Here is an 18,839-nt window from a genome sequence, read left to right as displayed (position 1 = left end):
TTCTAGCCAGCAAATATTCTTTCTAGAGGTTTTCATAGCAATACTCTGAGCGATAGAATAATAAAATCCTGTGTAGTGTAAATTGGAATTCCCTCTCTCAAGCAAATAATTCTAGTTCTCTTACCAAAAGGAAATAGGGCAGGACACATCTTAAAACGAGCCTAACAGGAAGCTTTTAAAAGCAGTGGATAGGCCCTCTGCAAGTAAGAGAGTACTTTTAGATTATTAACACTATTCCTTACTTGCCGCTTTCAGAAATTCCTGTCCCCAAGTCCCGATGGTCCCAAACATTCCATGGGCCAGTCCCCATTTCTTGCCATTTCCTCCTAAAGCAAACATGATTGAGTACCCTTTCCCTACTTCTTTTTATACACACCAAAGCAAAAGGTTGTAGATAATTCATTGTGCTAAAACATTTTATCATTCTACCTCCACTACCTTCTCATCCTCCCCTGGCCCTTGCCCTACAGTAGTTTAAAAAGCCATCAAGACTAGACAGCGCCAATAAAATGGCAATTCTGTTGCACACAAGACTTCTACTGTACAGAGAAGATATAGGGTTCAATGGTAGACTCGTTGCTTTACTAAAATTCCAGATCTTCTTGAAAATCAAAGAAAAGTGTGAGCTTTAAATAAGCAAGAACCAATACTCATTGGGGGAGGGGGAAAAGAGAGAGGAAGTGGATCAAGCTTCCAATTTGCCTGTGATCAGTGGGAAGATCTTCTCTCCCTATTGTCATAAGAAGGGAACAGTTTTGTGCATAACTTCTTTGCATCTTTAATCTGTGGGTGCTCACAGACAGTGTCCTGAGTGAAGCCCTGATACCTAAGTGACTACTCAAGATGCTTCTCTGAATAATGTGGCAAAGGAACAGGCCAGTGACTGCATATAGCCATCTAGAAGGTTCTTTAGTGGAGCCATCATTTTATTGAGCTTTGAGAACAGAAGATCAAGATTTTCCCCTAATTTAAAGATCTTAAATAGCCTTTCCTCCTCAGTAAATATCTCCCTATTATCCCGAGGAAAAAACACAAACTTCTCTATTTGATTCTGAAGTTTCTCCAAAACCTGGCCTCAATTTACCTTTCTTTTTTACTTTACTTTTTAACATACATTGCTCTTCTTCTTGCACTTTGATCTAGTTAAACTGTTATTTCTGCTGCTTCTCACACAGGAGAGGTCCATCTCCCATCTCCAAGTGTTTGCAATGGCCATTCCTCACATGTGGAATGGCCTCCCTCCTTACCTCTACCTGAAGAGTCCTTTCTTCCTTCAAAACTCAGCTCAAACACTTCTTTCTACATGAAATCTTTCCTGAACCTTCCACTTGCTAGTGCTCGCTCTCCCTAAACTATTTTGTATTTAATTTCAATTTATTCTCTATATATTCATTTGTATACATATTGTCTCCCCAACAGAATATAAGTTCTTTAAAAGGTAAGGACTATTTTATTTTGCTTCTACTACCCAAGACTTATCGTGGAGCCCAACATGTTAGACGTGGTTGGTGCTTAATAACTGATTGGGGCGAGGGTGGGGTGGGGTGGGGGGACCTGACAAGTGAATCAAATGAATGAGCAAATGAATAAAGGAATTTTATTACACCAGTTCAGTAGAACCACTAAAATGTTGGATCTGAACTTTTCTCTATTACCTTTCTCCAGCTTGCAGCTTTGCCATTGTTCCAATAAAAGACATTCCTCCCCCTTTTCCCCAACCCCGCCCCAGGAAGCTCCTCTTCCTGCTTAGGCTGGTGGGAGAACTCTCATAGTCATTAGCTATTGCTGTCCTGGTTGAGGGGGAAAGGGTGTCAATGTATCTAGTAGATGAGTAGACACCACTATAGGAGATTTTCATTTGATAATTCATAAAGTGGATTTCAGGCTTCAAAATTATTTAATTTTTGTAACAACATACATGTGTGTGTGTGTATATATTTTTCCACATATATATAATTTCCTTGTATGCAAATACCTATGGATGACATTGCTCCCAAGAGTGCTATACTGAGCCCTGTTGAGACATAAGGGAGAGAATTGAGTGATTAGTATCATTTTGGAATCCAATTCAGATTCTGACCTCCTTCTCTAATCTCCGGCAGATCAGCAGATGGCCAATGGTTCACAGGAATAGCAAGGCTCAATGGGGTGTGAAGAATGTGCCCTGAAAAAGGAGATGATTCTCTCCCCCTTCTCCTTGCCTAACCTTGTACAAAGTGTGACTTCCCACATGCTTTATTTTCTTCTCCTCTTCCCCTTTCTCCCTCTCTCTCCCCCCTCCCTTCCCCCTCCTCACTCTTGCTCTCTCTCTTTCTGTCACTTTGCTATTTTAACCCACCATTCTACCCCTGAGAGTTTGCAGCCTGCACTCCACATCCACAAAGTTCCTTATTTTAGTAATGCACAGAGAGTTTAAGCAGCCCAAGTCCTACTCTGGTCAAAGAGCAACAAATCCAAAGTCATGTATCTCTTCATTTTCTGCCACATTATGCTTATCTAATTGAATGCACTTTGGCTGCATTTGACATCTTCAAAAATAAAGATGCTTATTAGAATTTTCTTAGATCTAGGAGATTGTCAGCACATCCCTTTGATTACATACTAATCCAGACTGTCTCTGTCACCCCTGGAAGGAAAAGAGACCTTTTGACCAATCACACCACCAAACAGTGAATAGATGCAGGATCCCAAAGCAATGCCTTCCAAAAAGGTATTTTAAGTAGGAACTTTCACATTTCAAACATGGATGGAGCCCATTGAGTTTCAGGAGGCAGGAGTTACATAACCATTTTATAGAAGGGCAAAGAGAAAGAAGTCACCCTAGGCAAGTGTCAGGGATCACCTTGCCATAGATGACATGTAGCATCCTCTCTGCCTTCTTTCCTCCCCAAGATATTTTTCTCAATTTTTATTATTAGTTCTGATTAGTTTTATTATTAGTTTTGTATCACAGAAATATATAGAGTTATAAGGTAGAGAGCCTTAGGCTATTTCAAATAGATGATAGTACCCAAGATTGTTTTTTTCTGGCAGAAAATTTGCAGCTTGGTTAGGGAACCTTGGTTTTGCTCTAATGATGTGCAGCTCAAAGACATCCTGGCTTGTCTTTCTACGTGCCAGCTGAATGAATTATCCCAGGATCACAGAAAGAGAAACTATAGTACAAAATCTTAAATATAAGTGAAGGAGAAAGGACCCAAACTTCTAATCAAAGGTATTTTGCTGCATTACTGTGTTTACAAGTATTCCCTTTCTCCAGGAAGTACACATACTTACCTAACCTGGGACCTCTACCTCTATTTCAGTCTTTTTCTGGTACTGAGCCAGTGAGGACAATGAGATATTCATACACAAAAGAATAATGAATTGAAGGCACATAGACCAATTCTGAAAGAAAATAAAATGTTTTTGAAGTGTTTGCTTTGAAATGATGTGATCTACATAAAATTTGTTGGCATTCTCACACAAAAAGAAAACAGTCTGCTTGTAGCTAGCCACCACCACTTCCTAGCTCAGTTCAGTAAAAATTCATAATGCGGATAAATCACTTGCAGAAAAGTGAGAGTGAGACACATACTAGTCTCAAAGTCCCATGGGCTTAATTTTTCCAAACTTTTCCACTTTTCACACAAAATCATGGAATCTCTGAGTGGAAAGAAAACCTATAGACTGTTTAGAATAACATCAACCTTTTCCCCATGAGGAACTAAATCCCAGAGAGAGTAAATGATTTGCCCAAGGTCACACAGTCAGTTCATGTTAGTGTTAGGATTAGAAATCAGGCCCTTGACTTCCAATATAGGGTGTAGTCACTTCTTGAAATTTTAGGGCAAGTACTGGAACATATTGGAGAAAAAAAATAAAAATAAGGGCAGTTTCACATCTTTTGAGAAATTGAGTAGAGGCATAATCATAAATAGCAAGAAGAAGCCAAAGGAACTGGTTAAAAGCAGAGTGTAGAGCAGATATAGATAGCTGGTCTTGAAGTTCTTTCTTTGACATATAGTCAGTAGGTACCTAAGCAAGTATCCCAGGCAGCTCCCTAAGAATATGTTTCAGAGTTGGTATTGATGTACAATGATGGAGAATATTCCCTTTATCAAGGAAATCACAGCTTTAGTCCAAAGGAAAGGAAATGGGAGAAAATTAAGCCAAGGGACTACCAAAGGAAGTTTCGAATATATACATAGTTATCATGACATGAGGATCCTGACCAGAGATGTTCTGTTTCTAGAAAAAAAATAAAATACAATAAGACAGAGATTAAACATAAGTAAAAAAAAAATCCTCACAGTAGGGCAACAATGGAAGAAATAACAGAAAGTTCAGAGAAGTTCTTTAGCTGCTTAGGTGGTGGGAGTGGTTATTAAAAAAGGATAGATTTGGGGCAACTAGATGGCACAGTGGGTAAAGCTCCAGCTTTGGAGTCAGGAGGACTTGAGTTCAAATCCAGCCTCAGACACTTGACACTTACTAGCTGTGTGACTCTGGGCAAGTCACTTAACCCCAATTCCCTCACCAAAAAAGTAAAAAAAAAAAAAAAGGATAGATTCTCTTTGGTCAAGAGAGATTTATCATAGCATATGTTTCAGACTGGAAGATACCATAGCATCAACTTACCTGTTACGAATCAGGAAATTCAGAGCCAGAGAGAGGAAGGGACTTGCCCAAGGTTACATGGGCAGTAACTAACAGAACACACAGTTGAGCTCAAGCCAACAGAGCTGTTTTCCCACTCTACACACTACTTGTCCTGAAGAAAGCAGGACAGAGTAGACAGTATCTCAAAGTCTCTTACAGCTCCAGAGATCATCCAACTAACCCCATTATCAATGAAGCAGTATGTTAACAAGACTCTTTTTCATTGTTGCCGCAAAATAAAACAGCTGTTGGAGCAGAGGGAACACCATTAAAAAGATCATTGGCAGGCTAGGATATGCATTAGAATTCAGCTCAGGCGCTCCCCTTGTACCCTGCTGATTGATATGATCTCTCAGGAACTGGAGGACAAGAATGAGGGACAGTATCAATAGTTATTGGATATTGACTAAGGCTAGCAACCCATGAGGAAAATTGTTGATCTCCATTCATCATAGTTCTTGTTTCTAATAGAAAACCCCTTGCTAGCTCACATGGTATTCCTGCCTCCACTTTAATAGATACGCAGCCACTTCTGGGCAGTGTTTGCTATCAACTCAGAGAAAGGTAAAAAGCTGGGAAGATTATGAAAAAAAACATGTAGTTTCTCCAACAAATATATTTGTTAAATGGCCATGGAAAGGGTTTACTTGGGGGTAGGTGGGAGATAGGGACAGGAAAGCTGAGAAATTACAATGAGTTTTTTTGGGGGGGAGGAGCAATTTTTTTTACCCAGATGAAGAAAAATGATCACTATCAGAAATTAAAATTATTTTGTACTGGGCATTTATTGTGAGTCAACAACTGAGAGGGAGAGAGCACATATATATATATATATATGTGTGTGTGTGTGTGTGTATATATGTATATATATATACTCAGCAATACCACTTCTAGGTCTGTATCCCAAAGAGATCATAAAAATGGGAAAAGGACCCACACGTACAAAAATATTTATTGCAGCTCTTTTTGTTGTGGCAAAGAATTGGAAATTGAGGGGATGCCCATCAATTGGGGAATGGCTGAACAAGTTGTGGTATATGAATGTAATGGAATACTATTGTGCTATAAGAAATGATGAGCAAGCAGACTTCAAAGAAACCTGGAAAGACTTGTATGGATGGATGCTGAGTGAAGTGAGCAGAACCAGGAGAATGTTGTACACAGCAACAGCCACATTATGCAATGACTGACTTTGATAGACTTAGTTCTTCTTAGCAATGCAAGGATCTAAGACAACTCCAAAAGACTTATGATGCAAAATGCTATCCACATCCAGAGAAAGAACTTTGGAGTCTGAATGCATATGAAAGCATACTATTTGCTCTCCTTTTATTTTGTTGCTTTGTTTTGTTTCTTCTTTCTTGTGGTTCCTCCCATTAATTCTAATTCTTCTTTACATCAGGACTAAGGTGAAAATATGTTTAATATGAATGTATATATGAATGACTATACAGCCGCCTTCATAGAAGCATTGTCAAACTCTTCAAGTTGGTCTTCAAACTAGCCAATGTTGTACTGCTCCCTGTTCTATGGAACTGGCCCCTACCTCTCCCCATCCTTCAGTTTTTGGTTATTCAAGTACTTGGAACCCTTGTCCCACACTTCCATCAAAATCTACACTCAGGAGAGATTCAGAATTTCTGTCCCTATGTTCTCTCTTCCAGAGACTGAAGTTGTCATTTCTTAAGACGCAAGTTGGTGTGGAGGAAAGGTAAAATGATCAGAGTTTAAAATCAAGTCTGCTACTTCCTATCTATAAAACCTTAGATAAATCACTGAAGTCCTCTTGCCTTCAATTCCTCATTTGTAAATTGAGAGGTTGGGACCAAGTTATTTCTAAGGTTACTTCTATGATTCTAAGTCCTCATTCAATTTTACAGATGAGAAAATTAAGGACCAAAAAAACATGAAGTGTCTTGTCAAAGTCATATAGCTAGTATAGTGATATTGCCCTTTGTTTATCAATTAGCTGCAAACTTATTTCCACCTGTTGCATATCATTTAAATAAGATATATTTACATATATACATGTGTGTACATATACATGAATATATACATACATAGATATATGCCTTTGAGTAACTAAACTAGATTAAGTTTCATGTAGCTAGTTGCCATCCATTGTTTAATTATCTCATAGCAACATTTTTTGTACATACTAACTATTAAATAAATGTTGAATTGAACTAGCTAAAAAAGGTTGCCAAGAAAGTATCTGGAATAAGAGCTAGGTCTTAGCTGGAATTCTACCAACCCGAAATCCAAAGTCTACAGTCAGATGAGAACTGATTTACATCATGATGACCCTGAGGCTCTGCAAGTTTCCAGTGTCTCCTTTGAATAATCAACCATTCCTATCTATTCAGTGGTTTTCATCTTGAGTTGATTTTGTTATATTTTTATTCTTAGAAACTAGTTCATCAATGTATGAAGGGCTTGCCTCAGATAAAATTGTGAAGTTGGTGAAATCTTTGGTGCTTTCCTTCACACACCCCTCCTTTCAACTGACTTCTCTTTTCTTCTCACCTTTACCCAGCTAGCTCCTTTCCATCATCTAATTGTAATGTAATCCCTGCTAAAATGTTAATAGCACCTTAACGTGTGACCTGTACTAGGGTTATTTGCATTTTAAAAAGAGATTCTGGTGCATGAAAAGATCTTTAAGATTCTAACTTAGAATGGTATATTTTCAGTCCTTAGAAGGTCAGTGATAGAGTTGTTATTTTGGTGGATAGGATGAGGAAAGTCCTAATTACAAATTTCCTATAGGTGGCAGAGATCTGTACCTCTTTTTAAGGCTAGTGACATTTGTATGTCTTATATGCTAATTATTAGCTTTTATATTTGTTTAACCAGAATACCTCGTTATTTCCGAACCATGCTGTATAAGATAGTGTTTCCTATGTCTATAAACAAATACAATCGGTAACATACTTCACCAGAAAATGCCAAAACAACTTATCTCTAGGAAAATACTGGAAAAAGTGAATCAGGGCAAAATATTCTCAGATGCCTGTGGTCATTAGAATGCTTAACTAAACTTCTTTAGTCTGATACAGTGATCAGAGCGTGTTGTCACCTAAAGGTATATATATTCCTATATGTGAACTATCAAAATGATGATGATGATGATGATGATGATATGAATATTAAGTTAAATGTATAAAGACTATATAAAAGTCTATAAAATAAAACTTGGCATAAAGATTGAGTTAAGAGGCAGGAAAGTAAAGTGGAAATCAACAGAAGTCAGGAACCCTGGGTTGGATTCAAACATAGACTGCATGACTACTCTGCAAAGGATATCACATAGGATGTTCCTATTCAGGTATGGGTTGAAAGATGGGTTTTGAGTCCTTTCCAATTTAGAGATTCTGTAATGCTGCAAGTCCTAATTCCACCACAAAAATCAGTTGTGAGATATTGGGCAGTGGATAGGATGCAGAGCTACCATGGGTCTGAAAGGCAAGTCAGCCCAAAGTCCTCATCTTTCAGAGGAGACACTTAAAGACCAGAGAGCAAAAATGAGACTCGCATGGCAGGGATTCAAAGGAGATCCTCTGCCTCCAACATGCAGGACTCTCTTTCCAGGACTCAGTACTTGCCTCATTTAATCTCTCTCTCCATATATAAATTGAAGAAGCTAGGTAAGATGGTTCCTAAGATTGTGCTGGTTTTGAAATGTTATACTTCTATTAAAAACAAAAATTCTGCAAAATAGAGTGTTCAAATGCCACATATTACAAATTCAGATAACCAAAACAAAAGTTTGCTTTGAAAAAGTAAATAAAATAATTAAATAATTATTGCCTCAAATGGAATCAAATGATAGCATTTCACTTGGGAATTCAATGCCTTTAACACTTAATGTGTTAGGCAGAATTTAATTTTTAAAGGATTACTATGATTATCATTTTTATAGTCAATGCCTTATGAAAGGGATCAATATTGTACATTACATGGAAGCATTTCTCATGCACTTGATTAATGCATTGTTATCATCAAAGTAATTAAAAGGAACAGGGTTATACACAATCAGCATGTACATCTTACTCAGCACCTCCTGGCAGTTGCTTGCAAAAATTAAACTCATTAATCACTGTGACTCCAAAGAAGAGAAAGCTTTGGAAAAATGAAAAAGCTCTATTTTATGGAAGAAAAAATTGTCTAAAGCCAACAGCTAGAAAAATTCCTGTCCACTTTATAATATAAGAACATTAATCTCAAAAGCAAAAATGAGATGGTTTCATTGCCACAAAATATAAATTAATATTCTGCTACTACAATATTCTAGATTTACTTAGGTCTGCAGGTAACATAGACAAGTAAATTATCTTGGAAGTGTGCAGCAGTGACAACAGGAAAAACTAGGCTCTGAGAAGTCAGTTTCCAGACTACTCTGCAACTTTACTATTCACTTGCTAACTCTGGAGAAGAATTGAGAGTTCAAGGTTTGGCCTCAAGCAGGCAGTATTTCCTTCCTTCCTCCCTTTCAACAGGTAGTGTAATATTACCAACAAAACGAACATGGTTGACCCCAATTTTCAGTTCTGAAAGTTTCAACATCATTAAATATCTTGATTTTGGAAAAAAAATTAAATCACAAATGACCCCAAGAGACACCTTAAATGTAATGTATTGAGCACAAGCAAGATGTATAATGAATGTAAGACATGGTAGAGGGCATTATCTAAGATAAGCATGGCTAGAAAAGCAAGTAGGCTGGTAAAGTATTAAGACTGGGAAAATGATGAATAATTGAAAGACTACATTGGTGCCAAACATAAAAAAGTGGATATATCTGCATATTTATATGTATGTGTGTATATATGTATATGCATATATATACATACAATTTTGTGTGCATATACAGGTATATATATATATTATATGTGTGTATATACACGTATGTGGATATATACCCACATATATGTCTATAGATATAGATATATTTATTGACATAGATATGTATTTTCACTTTACCATTTTGCTACTTAATTCAATTTTTAGGTCAATTTTTGTTTTATAGACTTTATAGTCTTTATATATTTAACTTGGTAGAAGTGTGTATAGTATAAACACACATAAACATACATATACAACATAAAACACAATATACCTGTACACGTACATGTGTCTGTATAGGTATACATGTATACATATATGTATACACACATCTATACACACATATACATATACACATTTATCCAGAAGAAAAAGGAATAGTCCTTGTTTTCACTATAGACAGAAGGAAGATTTTTATTCATTAAATCAATAGAAGAAATCACGTTGGACAAAATAAATGGCTTTGACCACAAAGAGATGAAGAGATATTTGTACAAAAGAAGTGATACCCTTAAAATTAAAAGACATTATAGAAAAAGAAACAGATCAGGAAAAAATGTTTCAAGTTAATATGTCAGATAAAAGTCTTACATACAAAATCTATAAGCATTTGACACATATTGGTATGAGTAGCAATGTAATTTTTTTTTCTTTGTATCCCCAGCATGTGGCACATAGTAAGCACTTAGTAAATGCTTAATGAACTTAACTGAATTCATACTTCCCAGGGTAGCAATGATCAAAGGACATTGTTACTGTCAATAACTACATGGAAAAAAAGTTTAAAATCTTAAATAATCTGAGAAATACAAATCAAGATACTCTTAAGACATTTATAGACCTTTTACTCACTGAGCTGAAAAAAAAATTTGGAAAACTGATAAATTCTAATATTTACAGAATTCTGAAGAAATAGATATTCACATATTGCTGGTGGGACTACAAAGACACAAATATTTTGGAGTGCAGCAAGACAATATCCAATAAGAATCACAAAACCAATCATATCTTTTAACCCAATGGTTCTATTGTATGCTAACATCATCATAAATAAAGGAGTAAGAGGAATATGTTTAGTAAATACTCTGCAGAGGATTTATGGAAAAATTATGATGTCAATGGAACAGGGTGGGAAGGAATGGAACTGTTTATAACCACTGTCCTGGATGCAGTGCTCACATTTGGAAATCCTAAATCCATTCAAATATCTAAGTAATTAGTACAAATGTATTAAACTAGATTAAAGACAACCCAATATATGCAAATTTGAATTTACATATACCATAAATTAGGGGTGGTTATTCACTTCACAATTATTTCACTGTAGGTGTTTCAATGATACATGAAAAAGTTTCAATATGCAAAAAGTTGGCAACTCCCAACTTCTCAGGAATACAACTACAGAGTAAAGCAAAGCATAATTGTATGCTTATGCCATAGTGTTGTATAAATAAATAACTTAATAAACAACTTAGTTGTTCTTTTATTCTACTGTACAAGAACAATACATTTATCAATACTTACTAAGTGCAAGGAACTGTTTTAAGCTGAAAGGGATAAAAATATGTGTAAGATATAGTCCTTGCTCTTTTAATCTAGTTGAGAGTCAAGATATTAACATGTTCAAAATTAATTATTAACAAAGGACTTAATACCAATTCAAGACACGATAGGAAAGATATCACAAGGTAATTATTATTACATTTTTTAAAAATAGCACCTTATTGTTATCGCTAAAAATTGCTAAAAGAGTTCAGAAAAGAGAGAGATCACTTCAGGATAGGTTAGTAACAAAATGTTTTATAGAAATGTTAGAATTTGAGCTTTGATGGATAGTTAGGGCTTAGAAAGTTGGAGATACTATAGGAAATATTTTCCAGGTAAGCTATAAAATGGAGATGTGAAAGGGCAAGTAATATTCAGGAGATTGCAAATGAAGTTGTCCGGTTTTGGTAAGGTTAAGAGATGGATTTTATAGTGGAAAAGAAGGATAGGGCTAAATCATGAGAGGCTTTGAAAGCCAGCCAAAGGAGTTCAGTCAGTATTGTATGAGCAAGAAGAAGCCACTGAAAGTGACTCTGATTCTGGGCAGAACACTGATATGATCAAAACCCTATTTTAGAAAAAAAAATAGATAGGAGTTGGTGTGCAGATTGGATAGAAGAAGGTGCTTAAGACAAGGAAAAAAGTTAGGAGGCTATTTTAACAATTTAGGTATGAGGCAGTAAGAGCCTGAACTAGAATGATAGAAATAGGAATAGAAAAGAAAGAGATTTGAGCTATTTCTGTGATAGAAAGGATAGAATATGATCATTTATATGCCATGGGAACAGAGAGGGGAGGAAAATAGAGGGAAGAATTTATGATGATGCCATGGATTTGAGTCTGGATAATAGAATGAATGGCATTAGAAAGAACTGGAGTAGTGAAGTTAGAAAGAAGAGTTAGCTTTCAAGAAAATAAGAGCAATTCCATTTTATATGTGTTTAGTTTAAAGTAATTTCAAGTCAACTAAGTGGAAATTTTCAAAAGATATTGATATTGATGCTAGGTACAGAGTTGAGGATCAGATAATAGAAATTTAGCAGCTATTTGTGTATAAGAAATACTTAAGATGTGAGCCTATATGGGATCTTCAAATGAGTAAGAGTGTAGACAGATATGAGGGTAAAACTGATGGCAGAGTTTTGTAGAATCCCATGTTTAAAGGACAAGAAAAGGAAGAGACTTTTTGATGAAAAAAGGAAAACAGAGAATGACTAGAGAGGTAGAATGATAACTGGAGAATATAGTATTGTGAATGCCAAGGGAGAAAAGAATCAAAGAGGCAGAGGTGGATAAATGCTATAGTAGACCAAAGAGAATGAGGATTGAGAAAAGGCTATTGTGTTTCATAAAATTAGGAGATCATTTGGTAATATTTAGGATGATAATTATAGAGCAATGAAGGGAATAGCATGTATAGTATAGGGGGCTAAGGGGTTAAGGAGAGGATAATTGGTGAGGAAATAGGAACTGGAAGACACTGAAGATCCCAGAATGGGTGAGAAGAATAATTAACCAAGATCATAGTAGTGGCATGCTAGGATTAGATAAAAGGCAATAGAAGTACAGATTTAAACATAGATGTGAAGTTATATCCTTGGAAATAAAGGACATTGTTTTTTTTTTCTTTAATACAGGTAAAAATAAGACAGAATAAACTCTTACAAATGCTAAAGGCAGAAAAGATGGAATGAAGGTGACTTCAAGCATGAAAAACCTCCATCTTTTCTATAAAGATGTAAAGTTATATGGTAGAGGCAGCTAGTTGGTGCAGTGGATACAGGGCTGGGCTTGGAGTCAGGAAGACTCATCTTCCTGAGTTCAAATCTGGCCTCAGATACTTAACTAGCCTTGTGACCCTGAGCAAGTCATTTAATCCTGTTTGCCTCAGTTTCCTCATCCGTAACATAAGCTGGAGAAGAGATGGCAAACCACTTCAGTATTTTTGCCAAGAAAACCCCGAATAGGGTCATGAAGAGTCAGACACAACTGAAAACTACTAAACAACAACAACAACAACAAGGAAAATGAATGGTATTGAGGAACTGAGGAGAGAAGAAATTCATAATACAAATTTGGGAAGTTTGCTAGAGAATTTATTAAGGATAACAAACATTGAAGTAGCGAAAGACCAGATGAAAGGAGAAAAAAAATAGAGTCCTAATAGGGCAATTCATTATATTGAATTCTTCTTCCAGCATTATTCTGTATCCCAAGTACAGGAATAAAGAAATTGGAAAAAATGGAGGTGGGGTGGGAGTGTCCTACTTAGCGGAAGGTTAAGGGGACTGGGGAGTCTATGACATGACTAAGGGCCTCTTGAAGAGACTAATTATGCTGGCTTGGCTAAGGTAAGTAAAATCAGAAAAGGGTTAATTGAACTAGCCAATAAATTGTGGGAGAAAAGGGATGACTTGTTTGGTTGAAGAAAGATAGCTAAGTAGAAGATAAGAAGGTCCTGGTGAGAAAGGCAGGGCATGGAAAGTTTGAAATCTCTAAACCAAAATATCATCATGTGATAATGAACTATAATAGAATGTCACTCAGCTAGAGATTAGTTAATGTAGAACAGACAAGAGGGTCTGTGAACCCCCACTGATCAATGAAACAAATGGTTCAGGGGTCCAAAGACCTATCAAAATGGATGGCAAAGTTAGAAGGATCTCTCAAGGATGGAGGTGGGGAACAGGCTAAACAGCAGCAGCATTGATGGTAAATCAATGGTTTGGCTAACCCAGTTTAATGTCACATTTAAATAGCAAGTTAGGCTACTATGTACTGCCCCTGTTCCCCCTGCCAAGGTGGGGAAACATGTATATGAAGAGAAAGGATTTTACTAACAACAATCTATGAGTTGTGCCTCAAAGGGAGACCAACCAAATATATATCGGTTTAGATTTAAAGATGTCATGTTCTGTTTAAACATTTCTTTGACAATTTCAGCATCTCAATTGAGATGAACTGTGATTGATTTTATATTTTAGAAGTTACCATATTTCATTACAAGCCAATTCCTGGATTTTATATTTTAGAAGTTACTATATTGCATTACAAGCTGACACAAGCTAAACATTTCTTTTAAAAGACAACTTCTTTCAAAACTTATATAAGACATCTCTCCCAGTCCTGGAATGTTTAGTACTTTCCCCAGAAGGGATTCAGGTGTTTTACCTTAAAAAGAAAAGAGGCAGATGAGAAGAAAAACATCTGACAGCAAAGAGACCCTGACTACCCTTTTATATTTCTAATTGAAATCTTTACAGCTGAGATGCGATCCTCCCCAAAAGAGGATTACCTGTGAAAACATTGGCTCTTAATTATAATTAGTAATAACAGTGTGGTTATTATTAGATAGAATCACAAAGTAGCCTTTCTTTCCATTTCAAATGTATTCTGTGCAGACAGATAATATATTACCAATTAATTATTCCTCATACAACCTTTATACCTCATTTCTCTATGCTTGCCCTTGTGGCTACCTTACTTTTTTTTTTATTTGAGATTTACACACACACACACACACACACACACACACACACACACACACATCTGGTCCAGAACTGCATTCATTTGTCTTTGGGGTGGGAAGAGATTGAGGGAATAGGGGAGAGCCTTTTTGTTTTTAGTTGCAGAAAAAAAAGAACTGCTCAGGAGGAAAGAGAGAAACTAGTTATGTTTACAGTGATCTCAGTGGTCAAGGTCAGGAAACTGCCTTGGTGGATTGCTTAACTGCTTTCAGTGAGGGACAGGCCACAAAAGAGCAATAAAGCTTCCAACCTATTGGTTCTGACTTTTTTTTGATGAATGTGACAAAGATTTAGTGAGCTGGATAGGGAGGGGAGCTCCCTTCAGCACCTGGGATAGCTAACAAGTGGCTTAGTAGTACTCTTGCAATCTGCTAATCAAATATGGAAAATTACAGTATTTTTAAAATTTCTGGAACTGCCAAATATTGACATGCATACACACCCCATAGAAACACATGTAATGTGTTACATGTTAAAATAAGGATATGTAAATGTCTATCATTCCCCAGCCTCATTTAAAAAAACAAAACAAACAATTTCTTAGGATTCTTTCAAGATAACTCTTTTTTTTTTTAGCTGTGAATCACCTTGCTAATAATATTGAATATAATGGGAGAAAAAACAAAATAATTAAGGCCCAGAGAGGCATGCAATACCATGTTATGTTTGTGAAAGGGTAAGAGCTTATACTCAGATTTTAAATTTTTTCATAAAGAAAAATTTCATTACTTTTATCCCCTCTTCAATTAAGTCCTAACCTTAAGGACTGGAATGAATCCCTGGAGAAATACAAGTAATGCTTTTGAAGAGATAAATTGGATCTATCCATCTCTAACAGTCTAATGTGCTACATTTAACTGGGAGGCAGTGACATAGTTGAGGGGGGAATGCTCTGGGGCATTAGCCTAACTACAGATTGGAAAATGGATCTGGATTACTGTCTGGGTTGCATATGCTGAATACACTGGATGCATGCTATGTGTTGGTCATATGTATCAGGCATTTGCATATATAGATAGACCCACAATGGTGTAAAGATACATACATGACCAATAAAAGCACATGCTCTTCATATTTCTCTGAAAAAAAAAGCGTGTCTAGTGCTGGACCTTACACTCTTAATGATTAAGTTAAGGGGCTATTTTAGAGTCAAATCAGCAAAAAGCCTTTTCACATGTTAATCCCCTTATTTGTTTCTCAGTCCAATGCTTTTGATGATCTGAGAAACAGTTCCAGACATCTGTGATATTTAAAAACAGGGAATATATGCTCCAAGCTGTTTTAAAAAAAAAGAAAAATCAGAAGAAAGGAGGAAAAAAAATCAGGGTTCAGAAAATGTCTGATATAAAATCCGGAAGTCAGTGCCTTTGCTTTGTCCTAGCGACACCTAGAGTCTGCAAGGATGAAATTTCACAAAGGCTCCTTTCCTGGTGCCCGTCACACATTCCGGGCTCTGGCAATATAGTTCCAGATTTAAGCCAGACTGAAGAAAACGAGCGTCTACGGAGAAATCTGTCTGCATTGCAGCTCAGTTACCTTCTCTTCCCCCCTCCATTCTCCACCCCCTTCGCTGAAACCGCTGTTATCTTTAATCCCCTTCTTTCTCTACCCACTACTCCCTCATCCCTTTCTTCAAGGACTGCTAGCCGGCGACCCAGATGACTAAGAACTCGTTCACATCCCTTAGGACGCAGCTAGCCAGGGGGAAAAACATCTCTTTTAATGAAGGGCTTTGGGAAATGATCCAAAGGAAAATTCTTATGCAAGGTCGGAGCTTACATTTGTATTTTTTTTTCTTTTGGATATTCACACTTGGCCCCCCCCCAAAAAAAATCCTCAACAAAACATACTTCTACCTTCCTTGAAGAAAATAACTTTAATTTTTTAAACACCAACCAAAATCCAGAACTCAAAAAGTGTCTCAGCAAGGCCCACCTTTCAAGAACTATCTAGGCCCCATGGTGAGGGCTCCCAGTAACTTATCATAAACCGTAACTGGTAAGTCAAGACAAATTGCAATCCAACACCCGAAACTTCTGGCGGCAGCAAGTGAATTGGATGCCTCCATAGGGAATCTGGAGGGTGATGATATAACTTTGGGGAAACTAGAATTGGGGCTTCCTATGTAATTCTGTGATCTTTGGCCGACACAAAGGTGCAGGACAAAAGAGATTGAAAAAAAAAAAAAACACGCGCAAATAATGTAATGTAACAACTTATGCTGTAAAATATAGGTAGAGTGGTCCCAATCTTAGCAGACCCCAGCAGGACTAGAACGTTTGATGGATTATCTGGACTGTCTTTCCTGACATTAAAAAAAAAGAATAAAAAAACGCATATCTTTCCACATCCTCCTTCGGAAGCGTAGAGCTGCCCCCCACCCCATCACACACACACCCCATCAAAGCCCTGGAAGGAATCGATGTAAGGTGATTTAACTCTTCAATCTATCAGACCCAGCAGCGGGGACAACAGCAAGTGCCCTGCGTGAGTCATTCGTTACTAAGGCAATATGCAAATCCAACCTTTGAAACCGCGGAAACGTGCATGTGGAGAAGTTTTCACTTAATACAGTCTAATGTTGAGTTGTCCGTCCAAGGCAAAGAAAGGGGCTGAGTACCAGAGGTAAAACCTATCTACCGAGCGCGCGTTGAGCTCTGGGACCTCAGACCAGAGCAAGGGTGGTTATAGGTTTCTGGTCCCGAATATAACAAATGACGATCATTGAAAAATAATAATGAAACAAAACAAAACTAGACACCAGCTTCATTTGAAAGAAGTGAGTAGAAGAATGGGATACTGTCTATACTCAAGGAGTAAGAAGAGTCTGAGGGAGGGGGAAGCAGAGGACGAAAGGGGAAAAACAGAGTCCACGACTTCATCATTCATGAGACGTAAAAAGATAGGAAACACACACCACACACACACACACACACACACACACACACACACGCATACACACACAAACTTACAGGCAGAGGCAGAGCCGTGGCCTCCCTCCATAGGGCTATACCGATACGGTTTAAAGAAAAACAAACAAAATAAACCCAGTAACTCACACCGGGGCTCACAAGAGCCCCGGGAAAACATACACACACTACCCAAACTCCTGGCCCGACGTCGCTGCCAGGCACCCATTGCCAGGGGAGGGGATGACCGATATTCGGTACAAAGATGACATTTGTGGGAGCTTCGGGGAGGGGAAGGGGGAGGAGAGAGAAATAGAAGGAAAGAAGGCGGGGGGGGGGGAAGAAACGGAAGAAGGAAGGAAGGAAGGAAGGTTGGTTTAAAGATTATCAAGAAGGTACTCCCAGAAAACGCATATCGTAAGCTAGCTTTTCAAAAGCCACCGCCACCGCCAACACCGCCACGGTCACCAACAAAGAAAGATAGTCTTACATCTTCCTCTTCACAGTCATTCCGGGGCTGGTACTGGAACCGGGGCCGGCCGCCTGCGCCATGGTCTTGGGGTGCCGACGGCGCTGGGGGCCTGGGGGGCTTACCCCCAGCCCCACTGCTTTCTTCCTCAGTGCCCTGGCCGCCTAGAAGATGACTTGCCTCGGGGGGTATCGGGAAAGACCGAGAGGTGTTGATCTTGCCTGTGAATCTCTGGTAGAGCGAAGCCATCAGTCAAACGCTCTATAGCTTTTTCTTTTTTGTTTTTTCCTCCGTCTTTCTCTCTGACTATCTCCCTCCCCCCTCCCCCCACCCCCCAAAACAGAAAAACCAGGAGGCCGTTGCTGCTCCCTACAGCATGCCACACTGAAGTCACCGCTGGGCTTCTCTCTCTCTCTCTCTCTCTCTCTCTCTCTCTCTCTCTCTCTCAGCACATCTAAACAAGGAGGGGGGGAGCTGATGGATATGTGTGTTTGGTTTCTTTTTTTTTCCTATCCCGTTGCAAGTGCCCTAATCAAAGGGGAGGGGGCAGAATAAGGGAGGGAAAATGCCCTGGCTCCAAGAAATTTGGCACCATCTAGAGACCAGAAAACATCCAAAGCCAGTCTTCACGCTCTTTCTCTTCTTGGGTCCCCCACACCCTCTCCCCCTGGAGTCTGCCTTGACTCCCTTCCCCTAGTTCTCGCACCCCTTCTCCTAATCCTTTCTCCTGCTCCCTCTAGTCCCCCCCTCCCAAATCTTCCTTCTCCCCCCCAACCTCTGCTGGGATAATGGCGCCCGGGTGGTTCGGGATTCAGTGGGGAAAAGAACACTAGCCTAGAGAAAAAGAGAAACCGCTCGAAAGGGTGGGGTAGGGTCAAGGGACAGAAGAGGCAGCTCCTGGGG

At 38.1% G+C, this 18,839-nt stretch overlaps 1 protein-coding gene across 1 annotated transcript in view; it reads right to left on the bottom strand.

Moving 5' to 3' along the window:
- DPP6 (dipeptidyl peptidase like 6) overlaps window positions 1–18,185 on the bottom strand; it is a 989,665-nt gene extending 971,480 nt beyond the window's left edge. Inside the window, exon 1 of the mRNA XM_027841049.1 lies at window positions 17,958–18,185. Within this exon, the coding sequence (XP_027696850.1) occupies window positions 17,958–18,185 (228 nt within the window). The remainder of the gene's footprint in view (window positions 1–17,957) is intronic.
- Between the last annotated feature and the right edge of the window lie 654 nt (window positions 18,186–18,839).

The sequence above is a fragment of the Vombatus ursinus genome, unplaced genomic scaffold (assembly GCF_900497805.2).
Source record: "Vombatus ursinus unplaced genomic scaffold, bare-nosed wombat genome assembly UNPS02014852.1, whole genome shotgun sequence".
Classification (NCBI taxonomy): Eukaryota; Metazoa; Chordata; class Mammalia; order Diprotodontia; family Vombatidae; genus Vombatus; species Vombatus ursinus.
The sequence above is the reverse complement of the archived record's forward strand: the minus strand, read 5'-3'. Positions and strand labels throughout refer to the sequence as shown.